General features: G+C 32.7%; 1 protein-coding gene across 1 annotated transcript; it reads left to right on the top strand.

Annotated features, from left to right (window-relative positions):
• Positions 1-11,961: 11,961 nt before the first annotated feature.
• LOC145055633 (uncharacterized) lies at positions 11,962-13,857 on the top strand. Its single transcript, XM_079003999.1, has 6 exons — positions 11,962-12,123; positions 12,779-12,851; positions 12,968-13,063; positions 13,156-13,259; positions 13,356-13,492; positions 13,580-13,857. Exons 2-6 carry the CDS (start codon positions 12,792-12,794, stop codon positions 13,660-13,662), a joined length of 480 nt encoding a protein of 159 aa, XP_078860125.1. The 5' UTR covers positions 11,962-12,123; positions 12,779-12,791; the 3' UTR covers positions 13,663-13,857.
• Positions 13,858-17,952: the final 4,095 nt, after the last annotated feature.

Raw genomic sequence — 17,952 nt, 5'->3', positions numbered from 1 at the left:
AAACCACAGCGATGCAATAACATTATTAGTTTGGGTCAACTTGCACAAAATGGTGATTGGATCATTATTCATGGACTATTTCTATGGATATATGATAAAAGAGACAAGTTGCTAATGAAGGTACAACAACCTAAAAACCGGTTGTATAAAATTTGGTTGAATGATATAGCTGCTAAAAGCCTAGTCATTGAAGTAGGAAAGTTTGAGGTTAAGGGTGTCACGGGTAATACTCATCCTAAAATTGAGAGAAAGTCAAATGAAGGATAGAGTTCCTTAGGAATGTCAGCTGAATGTGGGAAAGAAAACGATGGGCCGAAGTCATACGAGTTACTTGATCAGATACAAGTGTAATTCGTGTATGTAAAGACACGACAAATCATGAATATAAAAATTGGAATAAGTACACTTCAAACAAGTTCACCTCACCAGGTGCTCTACAAACCACTGAACCCAAAACATACTCCATGACCGGTACGAATGAAGAATCAGTCTATGCAATGAAGGATGGTCTAATTTCGATGAAGAAAAATGTATGCGGCAAGTCTACTAGTGATGAAGTACTGAATCTCGCATTAGACATCTGTGAAGAAAAGGAATTTCAAGGAAAAGATATTGGTTTAAATGATATGCCTAAAGTGTTTACTGATGGACGCTTGAAAATTCAAAACCCGGTGAATGAGAATGGTCAAAGTCAACTCTATGCAAAGGTTCCAGTGAAGTCTAAGAAAAGAAAAGGAAGATGACATTGATCAGGAAGTTCTCAAAAGAAGAAACAAGTTTAAAGACAAGAGAAACAGAATGCTAGGAGTGAAGATGATCCAAGTTTCTGGATTAAGGGGAAAATGTAACTGGGACCATTTTAGGCCCAGGGGTATTTTCGGAATTGTTACCTTTTAAAGGTTTTTGAGTTAGTTTAGGAGTCTAATTAGTTTATAGTATATATAGAGGGGTGAATTAGAATTTTTTTTTATGAAGTTTTGTATTCCCGTTTGTCAATTAAGCTTGTAGAACAAGCAATTTTCCTCCACAGTATTTTCCCAGAAAATACTTCTGTTTCGTGTTCTTCTCTGTTTTTTTCCTCCACAGTCAAGCTCTTTATTCTCCCAAATCAAATGAATTGATTCTTATTTTTTTGTCTCTGGTAAGCTCAGATTCAATTTCTAGGTTTGTAGTTAACATTCTAATAGAATCAAGTGAATTGATTTTTGCATAAAGTTCATTATCAAGGGAATTAAGTGAATAGAAAACTGAATATATATTATTTTCTAACAGAGTCGTCCTACTTTTGTAAGAAAACAATTAATAGTTCAAGTATCAAGAAAAGACAAATTTCACAATGGTGGGAATTATACATTTCACAAGTTGGCACAATTTGGATTAGATTCGATGGACATATACTAAGGGCTTGTTTGGTGCAATGAAAAATGTTGGGATGCGTTCATTAAGTACCTGGGTGATTTGGTCTTTTTGAAATATGCTTGTCTTTATATCGAGTAAACCAATGAAATATGTCATTTTTAGTAGAGTTTGTTGTTTGCAAAACTCAAATTAGGTATTATTTATTCGTAATCTCTTTTTAATTAGTGTTTTGCTAGTTTAATAAGAATATATTATTCCCTTTCCAAGATACATATTTTTATTGAATTCTAAGGATATTTCAGTAACTTCACATGTCAAATATTATGTCCCATTAGGATAAAAAAAACATCATTAATTAACATGGCCAATAACATTCACAAGCCCTATCATTTCCTGGAATTAATGGTTCATAAAAACACTTTGCTGCAATTGTCTCACCATGCTTTAACCTGCATGCATCCCAACAGTCATCTGATACTTGTTCCCCAGCACACCATTTCGGCTTAATTGGTATCAAATCACTACATGCATCGCCCATTATTGGTGTCACCATTTCAACTGAAACATTGTATAAACAATTACATGTTAGAGATGATACAAAATCAAAGAGAAAAACAATGTCAAGATTACATCGATCTTAAAGGGATACAAAAGGCAAGAGATACCTGATAAGAAAAGGGCTACAAGAAGTACGCCATTAAACACCACCATTGTTGTGAATCGTGCCATGCTCTCGTGGAATAAGAAACAAGAATATCAATTGAGTCAATTCAAATGATTATTAAAAATGTCTCAACGTATAAATATATAATGGAAGTTTAAGTTTGACAGGACAATATATATTAATTTGTCATAAACACATTTATACGTTTCATATCATAAAATTACCAATAATGAAAGCAATAAAATCATCTTTTGAATATTCAATTAATGCAATCAAATCATTTAAATTTTTGATGAATTCAAGTATTCAACCATGAACACATTTATAAATAAAAATTGAGAATTTGTGTTATATTTTAATGGGAAATCTCCATTTTAGTCCTATTATTTTGCCCGCGTTTACGAAAAAGTCATAAACTATTAAATGTTAACGGAAAAGCATGAAATACCGGATAAACCGGCGAATTGACTCAATTTACCCGGTTACCAGTCTTGCAACCGGTGACAAACCGATGTGGCACTATTTTGCTTACATGGAAGTTGACTCGATCATACCTCTCTCTCTCTCTCTCTCTCTCTCTCTCTCTTACTTTATTTACCTCAGTTGTTACGTTATTTAAGAGTCCACAAACCCTAAATCGACCAAATTGCAAGTTTTGAATATGGCCTCCTCTCCTCCGTCTCCAACAGTAGTGCATATAGGTCAACCAGGCAAGTTCGAAGAAGGTGCGATTGTGATGAACCAGTTGGCAAGTGGACTTCATGGAAACCGAAGAACCCTGGAAGGAGATTCCTTGGTAGCCCCAATTACAAGTTGAGTGTCTTCGAGTCTTTGAATGTGAGGTTTTTATCTTCATGGAAACCGAAGAACCTTATATCAGTTAAATGTGAGGTTTTTATCTTCAAATCTTTGAAATTTCCCTTAAACACCATAGTTGTTACACTGTGCAAAATGTCGTCCAATGCAGGATGAGGAGAATGATTGCAAATTCATTGAATAGACGATAGATCCTCCATTACCAAACAACTGGTACAAATAGATGATATATGATTTTCACAACCAAGGAATTCATTGAGTCAATGATGAAGAATTTGAAGACTTTATGGATGAAGATGTGGAAGAAGTAGTGAGATTCCTCTGCAAGTGGAAGGTGGAATGGTTGTTAAGGGATGGAAGATTTGGTGTTTGGTTGGTTTAATTGCAATTGTTTGGCTAATGTTCATGTAATTTTAGGATGCTTACTTGTCACACCCCCGAACCAGGCGGCGGAAACGTTCGGGAGCTGTCGTGACTCAATTGAATACCATAACATTGAATATATATGAAACGTAACAACATTCGTCACCATGCATTAATATAGTACAACCAGTAGAGTTTACATGAAGTACATTGTTTAAACATTACATTCCCAAAAATAAATTGTTCGATTCGTACATAAATAAACTGCAAGCCATCACTGAATACGATTTCCTTTGATTCACTGGTTCCCTGAGAATACAAGTATTTTGAAAAAAACGTCAACATGTGAAATGTTGGTGAGTTCATAAGCGGTATTTGAAAAAAAAAAACAATGTTTCGTATCGTTTGAAAACCACCAGAAAATCCGATATTTTCTGAAAAGTAAAGCTTTTGAAAACGTTTGTGAAGATCCATAGGTATGCTTGTTTGTTTCTATACTTGTAAAACAATTGTTCATTAAAGTTGTATGTATTTCGAATCTGTATGTATTGAAAAACCCTAGGAAAACCCGATGTTTTCCTAATTCCTTGAATTCCATGAAGTCACATTGAAACCATTGCATAGCGTGTAGTGTCAGTCCCAGGCGACGTTGGATTATTTTTGAACATGATTAATTGCTACAAACACGCATTACACAAACGACCAGTTTATAGCTATACTAACGATCCCGTAGGCGTCGTCCGTACTAATCACGTTATCCAACCGCCCTGACTATGTGTAGTCCCACATCCGAAGAGAAAGAGGGCACGAAGACCTCGATGGCTCCATTAACCGATTGGGGATAAAAAAAATGTACGAGGGGTCCCAGACCCGCCTCGCATGAAATGTAGACTTTACTAGCAATACCAAAGGACCCTTGGGGACCAATAGTATACAAGCCATTGAAAGTCCTTTTACGTTGTGTTAGATCGGTAAAATCCAACACTTCGTAAGATAGAGGTCTTCGGGCCTTAAGATCAGGTCATTGGGCTAGCTAGGCCCAACAAGCAAGATTTTACACTTTTGGGGCCCAAAGATGGTGCGTAGACGTCTGTGCACACTCGCATGTATATTGAATTCCCAAACGTTACTTGTATGAATCGTAGTGTCGTCGTGTTAGTAGTTTCAGATTTTATTGGTTCGAGACCAAACCAATTCGTTTAACAACGACTTTTGGTATTGTTGTGTATTGTATTTCGTCGATAGTCGTGGTGCCATTATTTGATCAAATTGCGTGTATTGAATTAGCCTTGAAAGTTTTCTGTTTTCAGCCCCTCATTGTTTGTAAAATTTACTTTTTCAACCCTTTAATTAAATAATTTTCCGGTTTGATCCTTAAATCATTTTTCTTGACATTTTAACACCAAAAATTATTGAAATTGATATTTTTCAGCATATTTTTCAATGAAAACAGTTTTAGTCCCTGAAATTGCAGTTTTCTCGGTAATAGCCCTTCTTTTTCGCAACTTTGACAATTTTGGCCCAAATTGTAAAATTTTTGCAACTTTGGTCCTTTTTAAATTTAAAAAGCATTTTAAACCTTTGAAAAGGACTTGGAACACTTATAGTCCACTGTTTTACAGAAAAATACAGTTTTGGCCCTCCAAAACAGAAAATCTCGCATAATGGGCCTCATTGGGCCGAAAATGTCATTTTTAGCCCATTAAGCTTGAAATTTATGTTTTTAATCCTCCAAATGAGTATATTTCCAGAAATTGTTTTATTGAAACTGTTTTAACACACCTCATCCATCAGAATTCGTGATATGTCAATTTGGGCCCTTAACTTTGTATTTTTCACATTTTAGGTCCAAAATTGTGTTTTTAGCCCAAAGAAAATGTTACTAAGCCATTTAGCTATTTTTCTAGGAACACTTTGTATGTAGAAATATATTTGATGCTAGAATCATTTAACATAAAGTATATCTCGGTTTTGAGGGGTTTTATGGCTAGATCCAACATTATAACACACAACAACACACATATAAGCATGGAAATCATACAAGGCATACAAAACACATATAGATCTACACTTTCACTTGTATTCCCCCCCCCCCCCCACAAAACTCATAAAAACAGAAAATAGGGGGTATGAAGCTCACCTTAGGATGTAGTTTCGGTTTTTGAAGAAAAGATGGAAGAAAACTTGGTGATTTTTGGCCTTAGCACTCTTTCCTTGAAGATCTCGAGTTTGAGGTGCTTCTAGGATGTAAGATCACGATTTTTGCATGGATTAGGAAAAGATTTTGATAACAAAAAGAATCTAAGTCATAGATCCAAGCATAATCTTACCTTAGATGAAGAATTTGTGGAAACTTCCTCTTGAATGCTTCCTAAATTTCGAGATCTTTAAGTGGAGAGGGAGGAGTTTTCTTGAGTGTTCTTGAGAGATTTTGTGAGATGTGTGTGTGTTTGAGATGGCCGAGAGTGAGGGAGAGAGGAAGAAAAGAAGTGATCTTTGAAATGATATGTTCCTAGAAGTATGAGATGTGCATGGAAACATGTTGGGTATAAATGAGGTGGCAAGCAAATAGTCAACTCTTCCATTTCCTCTTGGGCTTGGGCCTTGGGCCGAGAATTTGGAAGGGAAAAGGAAAAATTTGGGCCTTTGCCCCTAAGCCCAATATTAGAGTTAATTTTGGGTATGTTTTAAGCCTAAAAGAATGTGGTAGGATTTTTATATTTTCATTGGACTAGTTTAGGTTATTCATGTATCAAGGCTTTTAATTCATTTCATTCTAGGCCCAACATGGCCCATAGTGTTGAAATAAATTAGTGTGGGTTCAATTAGAGCCCAATTAGGGTTCTAAGCCCATGATAGTCTAATTGGAAGCTTATTGGCCCATTTGGATCCAATAAGGGAGTCCTAGTCCAAAATGGACTTAAACAAGGACTTCTAGGGTCTCCAATTGTTTGATGACTATTTGTAGTACTTGTATGATGTATTTGATTGAAGTTTTTGATGTCATAATCATAGGTGTCACACATGTTCTTAAGTTTTTGATTCACATTAGCTTGAGTGTATAGATTACATGACACAAAATTTCCAGTTGTGACATTACTTATGTTTCTATGTAATGTGACGTTTCCCTGTTTCTTTTGGAATGTAATGGTATGAATTGTGGAAAAATTGATCTTCTAATGTAATGGTATCTGAGTATGAAATGCATATTTGGTTTGATTGCAATTATTTCGATTATGGTTGTAATTTTAGGATACCGAATAACTATAGGAAACTGCATTACAAAATAAGTATAGGAACTGCATTACAAACCATACAAAAGTACATACCAAACTGCATTACCAAATAACCATACCAAACTACATACCAAAGTATGTCATAGTATTTGACTTTCCAAAAAATTTACAAAAAGGAAAATATTTACCCAAAGAGTTATATAAAGCCAACACAATGATTTAATTTAAAAAAAAAAGATACCATTGACCTATTCTAAATTAAGTGCTTTGCTTTTAGTCATCCCAAATTTGCTAACCACCTGCTTCTTCAACTTCAATTCAGTTATTCTCTCTGATGGCTTCCTCCTCCTGATTCGTTGGGTGTTCCTCATCCTACGTTCTTGGGTGTTCCTCCTCATGATTTCTTAGATATCCTCATCATTCTGAATCTCTTCTTGAACATTGATCTCCTCTTCTTGAACATTGACCTCTTCTTCCTGAACATTGACCACTTCTTCATTGACCTCTTCTTCCTGAACATTGACCACTTCTTCTTGAACATTGACCTCTTCTTGAACATTGGTTTCCTGAATAACAAAACAAATAATTTCAAAAATTGGATTTGATTTGTAATGCCCTTAAAAAGAAACACTCACCACATTTAAATATCCAAACTCCTTCAATTGAGATTCATTAATTCCAAGAGTAGATATTATTTCAGCGTCACTGTAGTTTGATGACCTCAAATTTATAATGGAACTTACTATGATATCCATATCTAATATATCAATTCCATCCCCTTCATCCACAACATCAAGTTCAAACTCAACATGAGGTTTAACCTCATACTCGGGTTTAACCTCAACATCAGGTTTAACCTCATACTCGGTTTTAACCTCAAACTGTGGTCCATTTATACTTTCCCCATCTCACCTCTACCACCTAGGGGTGAGCATTTGGACCGGTGGACCGGAACAGACCGAACCGTTTTTTTGGACCCCCGGTCCGGTTCTCGGTTCTAAGATTTATATCCGGTCTGGTCCGGTTTTTTTCCTGGTTCGGTTCGGTTTTTACCGGGTTTAGAACCGGTTGGACATGTTTAAGATTTATGTGACGTTTTTTAAACACTCATAACTCATTCGTTTTAAGTCGGATTGACCTGCGGTTTTTTCCAACATTTAGTTTACAGTTTGTAGATGAATTTAGACTATAATTTTGTTTATTTTGGTATTATATTCACTGAGTTACAATCCTTCAAAGTAGAGCTATCAATGCTGAAAAAATTCAGCTTTTCAGCAAGATTTTGTAATCTGTGACGTTTTTTAAACACCCATAACTCATTCGTTTTAAGTCGGATTGACCTCCGGTTTTTTCCAACATTTAGTTTACAGGTTCTAGATGAATTTAGACTATAATTTTGTTTATTTTGGTATTATATTCACTGAGTTACATCCCTTCAAAGTAGAGCTATCAAAGCTGAAATATTTCAACTTTTTAACTATTATTTTAGACTATAATTCTAAATTTTATGTATTTTTGACAGATAAATCATATGAAAGGGATCTTGGTGAACTTGATTTTGTATGTTAGTTGCTTTTATTTGGAAAATTAATTTTGTAAGTTATAATATTATAACATCAATGTAGATTAGTTATGCATGAAACGGAAACGTAATCATTTTTACAAGTTGTATCGTATCAAACCCAATAACATATTCGTTTTAACGAGTTCTATCAAACCCAAAAACTTATTTTAACGACTTGTACTCTATCAATTAAAGTTGTACTGGTCCAAACGGTTCCAAGAACCGGAAAACCCGGACCTGGACTCGGACCCGGACACGGACACGACTCATCCGGTCTGGTCCACGGTCCATAATATTCTCCAAAACCGGTCCGGTCCAAGAGCCGTTCCGGTCCGGTTCGGTCCAAATGCTCACCCCTAACATAAAGGGTAGTTGTTTTAAATAAATGTTCCTTTCATTGGTTGAGAACTATTTGCATCAATTATTAATCAAATATTTGGTGTTTGGATTTGGTTTTATTTTTTCCTTAGAGTCTGGTAATGTTTTGTGAGTCCAGGACTTCAAGTCAATATTTTTTTACCAAATGCCTTTTGCCTTAAAAGTATCAATTGTTGTCTTCTCTTCTTGTTGTCTTCTCTCCTTCACAGTTTTTTCAACTTGATTGTGTGAACCTGAATCATTGCATAAATAATTGAATCTTTACTTTCCCTTACTTATTATGATGAATAATATAGACATGACAAATTGTTTTAAGTTGGGTACATGCCAAGAGAACCCTAACGATTGTGTTTTTCAGTCGATGGCTTATAAGCACAGTGTGCTCCAGGAGTACTTGTTCGTCACTCCAGCTAACCCCGTCAGCCACATGTTTGATTTTATTTGATATTTGCTATAATTTTACAAAGTGTGCTTGTGCTCAAGCTTTCCTTTCATCCATCTGGAATTATAGCTGATGAAAAAAAAAGTAATTGTTTATAGGAGAGCATGCAACTCGAACAAAACAAATGTGGGCGCAAAACAATGATTTTTACTCTATAAGAGATGAATTCAAAGAGCTCCATCGTGGTATCAAAGTTGTAATTCTTTCTAGATATTATGTATGCTTGGTAGGTTAACTAAAAATACATTGAGGTTAAAAAATATTTTTGAGGATGGACTCAAAGGGTTGCAAAAATGAGTGTCGTATAAACTAAGAGATGAATGTTCATAAGGATTGAGAGTATTTAGGATTATGAAGTTTTTAGGAATTATAGACACAAATACATGCATTGAAATCTTAGGATAATGGTCGGGTTTAAAATGGATTATTTTATGTGATATTGGTAAGATAAAAATCAGTTTGCTTGGGGCCAAGCAAATGTTAAGTGTGGGGTATTTTGATATGTGCATATCTACATATATATATTTTACATCATATCTTAATATTTTATCACACACACACACACACATATATATATATATATATATATATATATATATGCTTATTATAGAACAAAAGCTACTTATTATGTTTAATATCTGTTATGTAGCGTAAAAGACATGCTTGGAAGCAATATGGAAGCTAGAAGCGGGAAAATGTGAGCTTAGGCAAGAAGAAGACACAAGAAGGATGTTGCTGGACAGCTTGACCCCTCGTTAGTATTCTAATCATATCTCATGACTCGTAACTCCGATTAAGAAGATTCAAAATGATCTGAAAACTAAACACAATTTCGGATGAATTTCGTGTGTTTGAGAAAAGTTGTATTTCCAAACACCACGATGTGGTGATCCTACCACAACGTGGTGAATGGAATCTTCACGGTTCTTGATGCTGACTTGGAGAATACGGGATAAACTCAAGGACCACGACATGGTGTCATTACCACAACGTGGTGGCCAAATTTTAGGTATATATATATATATATATATATATATATATATATATATATATATATTCGAACATTATGACGAATTGAGAGACTTTGAGGTGACTTTTTGTAGAAGTATTACGACAAAAACCCTCTGGAAAACCCTTAGAAGAGGAGGAAACAATTGGAGCTCAAGAATTGAAGAGATCTAGAAGAAAACATCATCAATTCATTTAGTTTGATCATGCTTAGCTTTATTCCTATTGAGTTTTTATGTTTGATTACTGTCATGAGTAACTAATTTAGTAGACTTTCGTTTAGTTAGATGGAACCCTAATAACTATGGTTTAGTTAATTAATTTATGGATTTATAAAATTTGGTTTGGAGTTTGTGTTTGATTGACTTACCTAGCATGTTAAAGTGTTTCTATTTGTTGCTTTAATTCAAGTTGAGTGTAGCTTAGTGACCATTAAATTACATGAACTTGTTTACCTAGTGATTTAGTGACCATTAAATTGCTAGAGCTAGAATTGACCACATCTTAGTTAAGTGATAAAAGTAACAATTTAGATGTGTTGGAGAACATAATTATGTTTAAAAAATCTTACATAACCCAATTATAATTAATCACTAATTATGTGTTTGCTTGTGTAAGACCTTAGTACCTTACAAAATAGTACATGAATTGGTGAAAATATTAATAGATTGGACTAGATCGCTGACTACATGATAATTGGTAACCAATTTAATTAATCCATAAATAATAACTAACCATAGGAAAAAGATGGATTCGAAACTAAACGAAAGTGTTTTAGATATATTGACAACAACCATATTAGTTTAGTGATTAAGTTTGTTTGAACTTGAAAAATCAGATAAAAACCCTTTTAAATTATTGCTTGTTTTTCTTAGTTTAGCTTTTAGTAGTTATTTTATTAATTAAATATCGTTCCCTGTGATCGACACCCGACTTACCTAAATTATTCTATAATTCGACTAGGTACATTGTCTAGGTGCATTCTAGCTATTTAAATTTGTTTGGTTATAAATTTAAAACTAGATAAGTATAATTTGCATCACATCAAGTTTTTGGCGCCGTTGCCGGAAAACGGCTTATTTGATTATTAGTTTAATTGTTTTTAGTTATTCGATCATTTTTGTAGGGCAAAATCCACAAAAAGTTCCTTTTGTTTCATTTATTTATTTTAGTTTTTTTTTTCTTTGAGACGCAACCACGTCGTGCTAATCTTCACCAAGTCGTGGTCTCGCTTCAGTTCTTTTTTTTTTTTTTTTTTTGTGTATTTGTTTTTTGTTCCTTTTACGCGTGTTTTTCTAGTTTTATCTTAGCAGAAAAAAATGGGGGGCATCACGACCATGTCAATGGAAGAGTACAAACGACATATAAGGAACGACAACAGATGGGGTCTTGATCCACCAAAAATCCTAACCACTACAAAGTTTGAACTACCATGACATATTCTTGGCATGCTAAAAGACCTACCTTTTATGGGAAGGAGCACGAGGACACTTATGAGCATATAGAAGAGGTGGTGGACATTTTAAATTATTTTAACGCTCCAAACGTGAGTAAAGATGTGGTGATACTTTGACTTTTACCGGTCATATTGAAGGGTGAAACAAAAGAATGGTTAAAATCACTTCCCTTTGGAGTAATCACCACATGGGGTGATTTTAAGACTGGGTTCATCAACTAGTTTACAAGTGTAACATTTTGATAAAATTAACAGTATTTTAAGGCATTTGTCATTATTTCACGTTGATAGGAGGATAAATAGAATCAAAATAGAAAGATTTTTAAGACACTTATCATTATTTCATATCGGTAGAGGATAAGTAGGAATAAAAACAAAAGGATATTTAATTTCTCCACCTAAAAAGAATTGAACAATCACTTTTTATTTAAAAGTGTCACTCCTTACCGCTAAATTAAATCCTTATCGATAAATTAAATGCCTTTTGTACTCACATACCTTCTGATTGAAGATCTTAATCTTCTTTAAACGTTATACAGACCAAAGGGAGAATTTTTAATTTTTATGATTCTGGATTTCAGAATCAAATTAATTGAAAGCCTAACCCAGGAACTAACATTTTTTGGCCCAACAAAAAGAAAAACAAAATTGTAATCGTATAGGGCCTAACATTCGAGTTTCTACGTCACCGAGCCACCCGGACGCAGCCAAGCCTCCTCAATCGACAGTCGCACCCTCCAACAGGTCCTCCTCTCCGGCGACTGTAGTCCTCCATTGGCGCTTCCCCTCCATCGAGAGCTTCCGATCGGCTCTCTCTCTTCGGCTGCATCCTGAAAGGTTCGTTCTTATCTTTATTTTTGATTTTTAATCGGATTTTCTTGATGTATGACTTCATTTGGATGTGATTTTTGTTTTGCATTAGAATCTCTCTTGATTTTTGGGTTTATTTCTTACAACCCGTATTACATTCAAGTCATTCTTGCGTTCTTTGGTGCGTTTGTTTCTGAAATATATGTTCATGTATTCGTTTTATCTTTAAAGAGTGACATTTCTATCGAATTTTTCTTCAATTTTAGAGTTTAGACATAGGTCTTGCTTTATATCAGTATATCATGTGAAGTTTAGGGATCTTTTTATGATCGGAGGCGTTTCTGTGATTCTGCTTATTAGGTATCAATCGATGCAATTTCAGCTTGTTCCTTGATGTGAGTTTTAGGGTTTTTGTGTAAATGGTTTGTTTACGCTTATGATTTTGAATGTAATTCATGTTTATGCCTATACAGAGGTGTAAAATGTCATTCATGGTTTCTTTATGTGCAACTCATGATGCAGGCCACATTAGTTTATCTTTCTTGGTTCATTTTTTTTTCTTTCTGAAAATTTTGATATACCACAACACACATCAAGAAATGTCTCAATAATGGACCATAGATGTGTATTAAAGATACCAGATACCATGATCAAATAACATCTTCTTGAATGTTCATTTCAGATTTTGGCACACAATGGGATGGAAAGCAGCTCAGAAGCTCATACATCACTGGAAGATTCTGAGAGGAGATAATGTAAATTCTAAAACATAATATGTTATGCTTTTATAATAATAAAAAAGAAAAAAAAAATTGGCACTCTTGACATTACTTTTTTGCTGATGGATAAGTAAATTGATCATTTATTTCAGGTAATGATTATTAGGGGAAAAGACAGGGGCGAAACTGGAACTATTAAACGTGTCATTCGCTCTCAGAATCGTGTTATTGTTGAGGGGAAGAACTTGGTTAGTTTAGAATTTAGTACTCTTATATTATCTGTATTTTTATTTTATTTTTTTCCACAATTGACCTTCAATCTTGATAAACATATTTGCAGGTAAAGAAGCATATAAAGCAAGGGCAAGGGCATGAAGGTGGAATTTTTACTGTAGAAGCCCCTCTACATGTCTCAAATGTTCAAATAGTCGATCCCGTGACAAAGTAAAGAATAAAAGGGTTCATTTTTATTTTTATTGCATTTAACCCTTATAAGATGATTGTTATAGATTATAATGTTTATATATATATAAATTGTAGGCAGCCATGTAAGGTTGGGATAAGGTATCAAGAAGATGGTAGTAAAGTAAGAGTGTCAAGAGGTATAGGGGCATCAGGGTCAATTATCCCTCGCCCCGAGATTTTGAAAATTAGGGCTACCCCACGCCCAACCATCGGTAAAATCATATATCCATGCAATAAATTGTTTTTTTTAATACAAAATATGCAAGGATATTTTTTTATTTGTTTTTTTTTTTTAATAGCTGGTCCGAAGGATACTCGTATGGAGCTGGTGTTGGAGAAGACTTTTGATGCTAAAACAGGAAAGGGTATGCCGGATCTTTAATTAGCTTCTGTTCTTCTTTTTCTTTCATAATATGCCATTTTTAGGTGGAAGTGAAGTGTTGTTGTTTCTGTTAGCAGAGAATATTTTGTGTTTCTTTTTTTTGTTGGTTTTTCAACAAATTCTCTTCAGAGATACGAGTTCATGGTTTATGAGATGTTTGTTTGAGAATTAATTTATACATGATTGTTTATTTTCTGGGGTTTATTAAAAAGAAATTAGTTTAAAAAGTAATCTGTTAAGGTTTTAGGGTGTTGATCATAAAAAATGACCATATATCCAACATTTCTTAGAGATTAATGTGAGGAACCGAAGAATAGGATGAAGGTATGTCATGATAGTTAGGATCTGTGATGGTGTTGGAAATATGGTTGAAAGCCAAATATTTGATTCGATATTTCTAGGCACATGAGCAAAAACTATATGTGAGAATCTAGGGATTGAAACTCGCAAATTCAAAATTACAATATAAAATCAAATAAGTTTTGTTAATATGTGAGAATCTAGGGATTGAAACTCGCAAATTCTGAAAATTTTGATTATCTCTTTCCTTCTAAAACGTAGAAACCGTCGCATGCACTGTTCCTCTTCTGTTGCCACCCTTCGTTGTGTGCACCACAATTGACCATGAACACGGAAGACCACGAAACGTCGGTGTGGTGTGCACGAAGGTTTTCCGTGGCAACCTAGACCACGATCAGATTCGTGGTCAGTATACCAGTTGGCCTTATGTTTATGCTGTGCTACAGACTGTTTGTTTTTTAGAAGACTGTAGACTTAACAAGGAATGCCCTTCTTTTGGATGCGATGTGAACATATTCTATGTCTTCTAACCTCTTTTAGCTTCTTCTTACCTATTTCATTGTATTTAACTTTAAAAGAAAATTATAATTACTTTAATCATTTTAATGAAATCTTTTATATCTTTGTTAATTTTTTTTACTAACTTTGTTTTTGTAATGAAATCTTTTTTAAACATATTAGCTTTCTAAATTATTATTTTTACATTTATTTATATATATTTGTTTTTATGAATATTTCTTTATAAAATTTCTTTGTATTTACATTTGACTTTTTTTTAGAGATCTTGTTTTCTATTATTTTACATACGTTACATTTTTATAAGTTTTTTATAACTTTTTTATGAAGTTTTTACAAAATTAGTTTTTTTAGAAACGTATTGAGTTGTTTACAATTATTTTTATATCTTTGCTTATTATTTTTTTTTATGATTTCAACATTTTACAAATTAGTGCTTATTAGAAATTTTCTTTTAATCATTTTGCATGTTAATTCCTTTAAGGTTCTAAAAATAAATAAATAAATCTTTATATATATATATATATATATATATATATATATATATATATATATATATATATATATATATATATATATATATATATATATGTGTGTGTGTGTGTGTGTGTGTGTGAGTTTTTTTCTTCGATAAATCATTTAAGATGTAAAAAACAAATTAACATGTTTTTAGAACTACAAATACGTATTTTTATGCATTTAAAAATATATATCAATAAAAAAACTTGTTCACTCATAAACATGTTTATATAAGTATATACATATATTTTTAGAAGTGTAAATATGTATTTTGATATATGTTTTTTTTAAGTATAAATATATTTTTAGTAGTATAGATACATATTAATATATAAAAATGTAAAAATATGTATTTATACTTTTAAAAGCTATATCTATAAAACACAGATTCATAATTCTAAAAATATTATTTATCTTTTTAAATGGTATAGTCATGCAAAAATACACACACACGTATATATATATATATATATATATATATATATATATATATATATATATATATATATATATATATATATATAACATTAAAAAAATATAAATACAATATTTAATTAAATATTTTTTCATATATAAATACGATTTTTCTGCATGATTATGTATATTATGAAAAAAATATACTTAGGGTAAAAGTGTAAAAAAAAATGGTAAACTTAAGGGTAAAAACGCAAAAAAAAAATGGTAAACTTAAGGGTTTCTTTTTGCGAATTTAATATAATGGTAACCTGGAAAACCTGTTATCACCGGTAAAAGGGTAAAACCGAACATTTATTCGAAAATGTTTGGGTAAAAATGAACATAAATTTCAACTTTGGGCAAAACCGACAAAACTCTGAAAACTTGATGGTTTTTATGACATTAATCCTTTATATTCAAGATTGATCTTAAATTTGACAAAATCAACATATCATGCTTTCGTCAAGAACAAGAGAAAAGTAGAAACATATTTTTAGATTGGGTAAATTTCATTTATATACTTTTAAACTTTTATAAATACGTATATATCCTTGTAAAAATTAAAATTATATATATATATATATATATATATATATATATATATATATATATATATCCAAATAGTTAATTTAATCATATTTAATTCATTGAAATAATAAAAACACTATCCTTAAATTAAATTCTAACTAAATTACCAAAATACTTATTTGCAATCTTTCTCATAATCAATATTCTTATTCATAATATGGTTATCGACACATAATTAATTAGAAAAACTCATTGATTGCATATTAAAATTGTTAAACAATATAGTTCATCTCCTATAATCGATTTACATGACCTGTTTTTGACCTTACTTGACCTCTTATATCATCCGTTATACTAATCACTATAATGGTAATGATCACATCATCACCACTAACTATCATTAAACTTATGGGATACCCATTACTACCATTTTTTTTTAATTCAAATTACAATATAAAATCGGATAAGTTTTGTTAATATGTGAGAATCTAGGGATTAAAACTCGCAAATTCTGAAAATTTTGATTATCTCTTTCCCTCTAAAGCATAGAAACCGTCGCATCCACTGTTCCTCTTCTTTTTCTATTGGTTGTCACCCTTCATTGTGTGCACCACAGTTGACCATGAACACGGAAGACCACGAAACGACAGCGTGGTGTGCACAAAAGTTTTTCGTGGCAACCTAGACCACGACCAGGTTCGTGGTCAGTATACCAGTTGGCCTTATGTCTATGCCGTGCTACAGACCGTTTGTTTTTTAGAATATCGTAGACTTAACAAGGAATGCCCTTCTTTTGGGTGCGATTGAAACATATGTCTTCTATGTCTTCTAACCTCTTTTAGCTTCTTACCTATTCCACTGTATTCAACTTTAAAAGTGAAAGGTTTCAAAGCACTTCATGGATGATGACAATGGGCCCCTTTGATGAATTCTAGGTTAAAAGCCCAAGACTTGTCTTTTCCCTATAAATAGTCATGTATTATTCACAATTAGGGTTAAGAGAGTGAGACAAAATGTAGCCGCCACGTGAGGTTTCTTATGTAGTGTTAGATTCTTTAGTCTACGCTGAAAGTGTAATTTATTCCTCATATTTGAATAAATCGAGTGATCATTCGACATAATCTTCATATTTGTGTTTGTTCTTATTTTCTGCATCTTGTTCATCAAATCTCAATTAGGGTTTTAATCCCAACAAGTGGTATCAGAGCGGGTCTTTGAAGATCTATTGATTTTTGAAGTATCGGTTCTTGATTTGGTGATTTTCTGCACAAGTTATTGAAGATTATTTGTGTTTTGGCAGTATGGAATTATAATTATGTTCAAGTTACTGTTCATGAAGATCCATGGTGTTCATCTACTGTTCACTGGTATTTTTTTTATTCGTTCTTGTGTTGGATCTGTTCATTTGCTTAATCCAAAAATCAATTGATTTTAGTCATATGTTTTGACCCAATTGGATCTATTCGAGTAATCCAAAAATCAATTGATTTTAGTCATATGTTTTGACCCAATTGGATCTATTCGAGTCTTATTTTGATCTGGCCCAGTCTTTTAGTTGATTCACTGTTCATGATCCATTCGTTTTTCCCTAATATCATATTCGATTTCCTGTTTTCTTTACTTGCTTTTGCGTGCTCAGTTCGTTCATTTATTCATTCTCTCAAGATCAATCAAGATTAACAATTGGTGATTATATCATTATCGACTAAGGATATTGGTTGTTAACAAGTTTTTATCAATTCTCATGAATCGATTCTGTTAAATTCTCAATTTCTGTCTATTTTCACAAATCGATCTCTTATCTCATCGATTTCTTCGGTTTATGTAGTTGAGGATAAAAATCTTATCCGTATACATGTTTAAAGTAATTCCATGTTTTGTATTGTAATTAATTTGGTGACAATCTGTTGATTTGGGAGGATTTTTCAAAAATCAAAGTGGGTTATGTTGAACTTAGATCGATGATTGCTC

The sequence above is a fragment of the Lactuca serriola genome, chromosome 5 (assembly GCF_051521515.1).
Source record: "Lactuca serriola cultivar US96UC23 chromosome 5, Lser_US96UC23_V15, whole genome shotgun sequence".
Taxonomy (NCBI): Eukaryota; Viridiplantae; Streptophyta; class Magnoliopsida; order Asterales; family Asteraceae; genus Lactuca; species Lactuca serriola.
Note: the sequence above shows the minus strand (reverse complement) of the source record. Positions and strands in the feature narration are given on the sequence as shown.

Bases quoted from the DNA above. Each gene is read 5' to 3' on its own strand.
- LOC145055633 (XM_079003999.1), top strand. From the start codon at position 12,792: ATGGGATGGAAAGCAGCTCAGAAGCTCATACATCACTGGAAGATTCTG. The intron at 12,852-12,967 runs GTAAATTCTAAA...CATTTATTTCAG, and splicing joins AGATTCTGAGAGGAGATAAT to GTAATGATTATTAGGGGAAA. The intron at 13,260-13,355 runs GTAAAGAATAAA...TATAAATTGTAG, and splicing joins ATAGTCGATCCCGTGACAAA to GCAGCCATGTAAGGTTGGGA.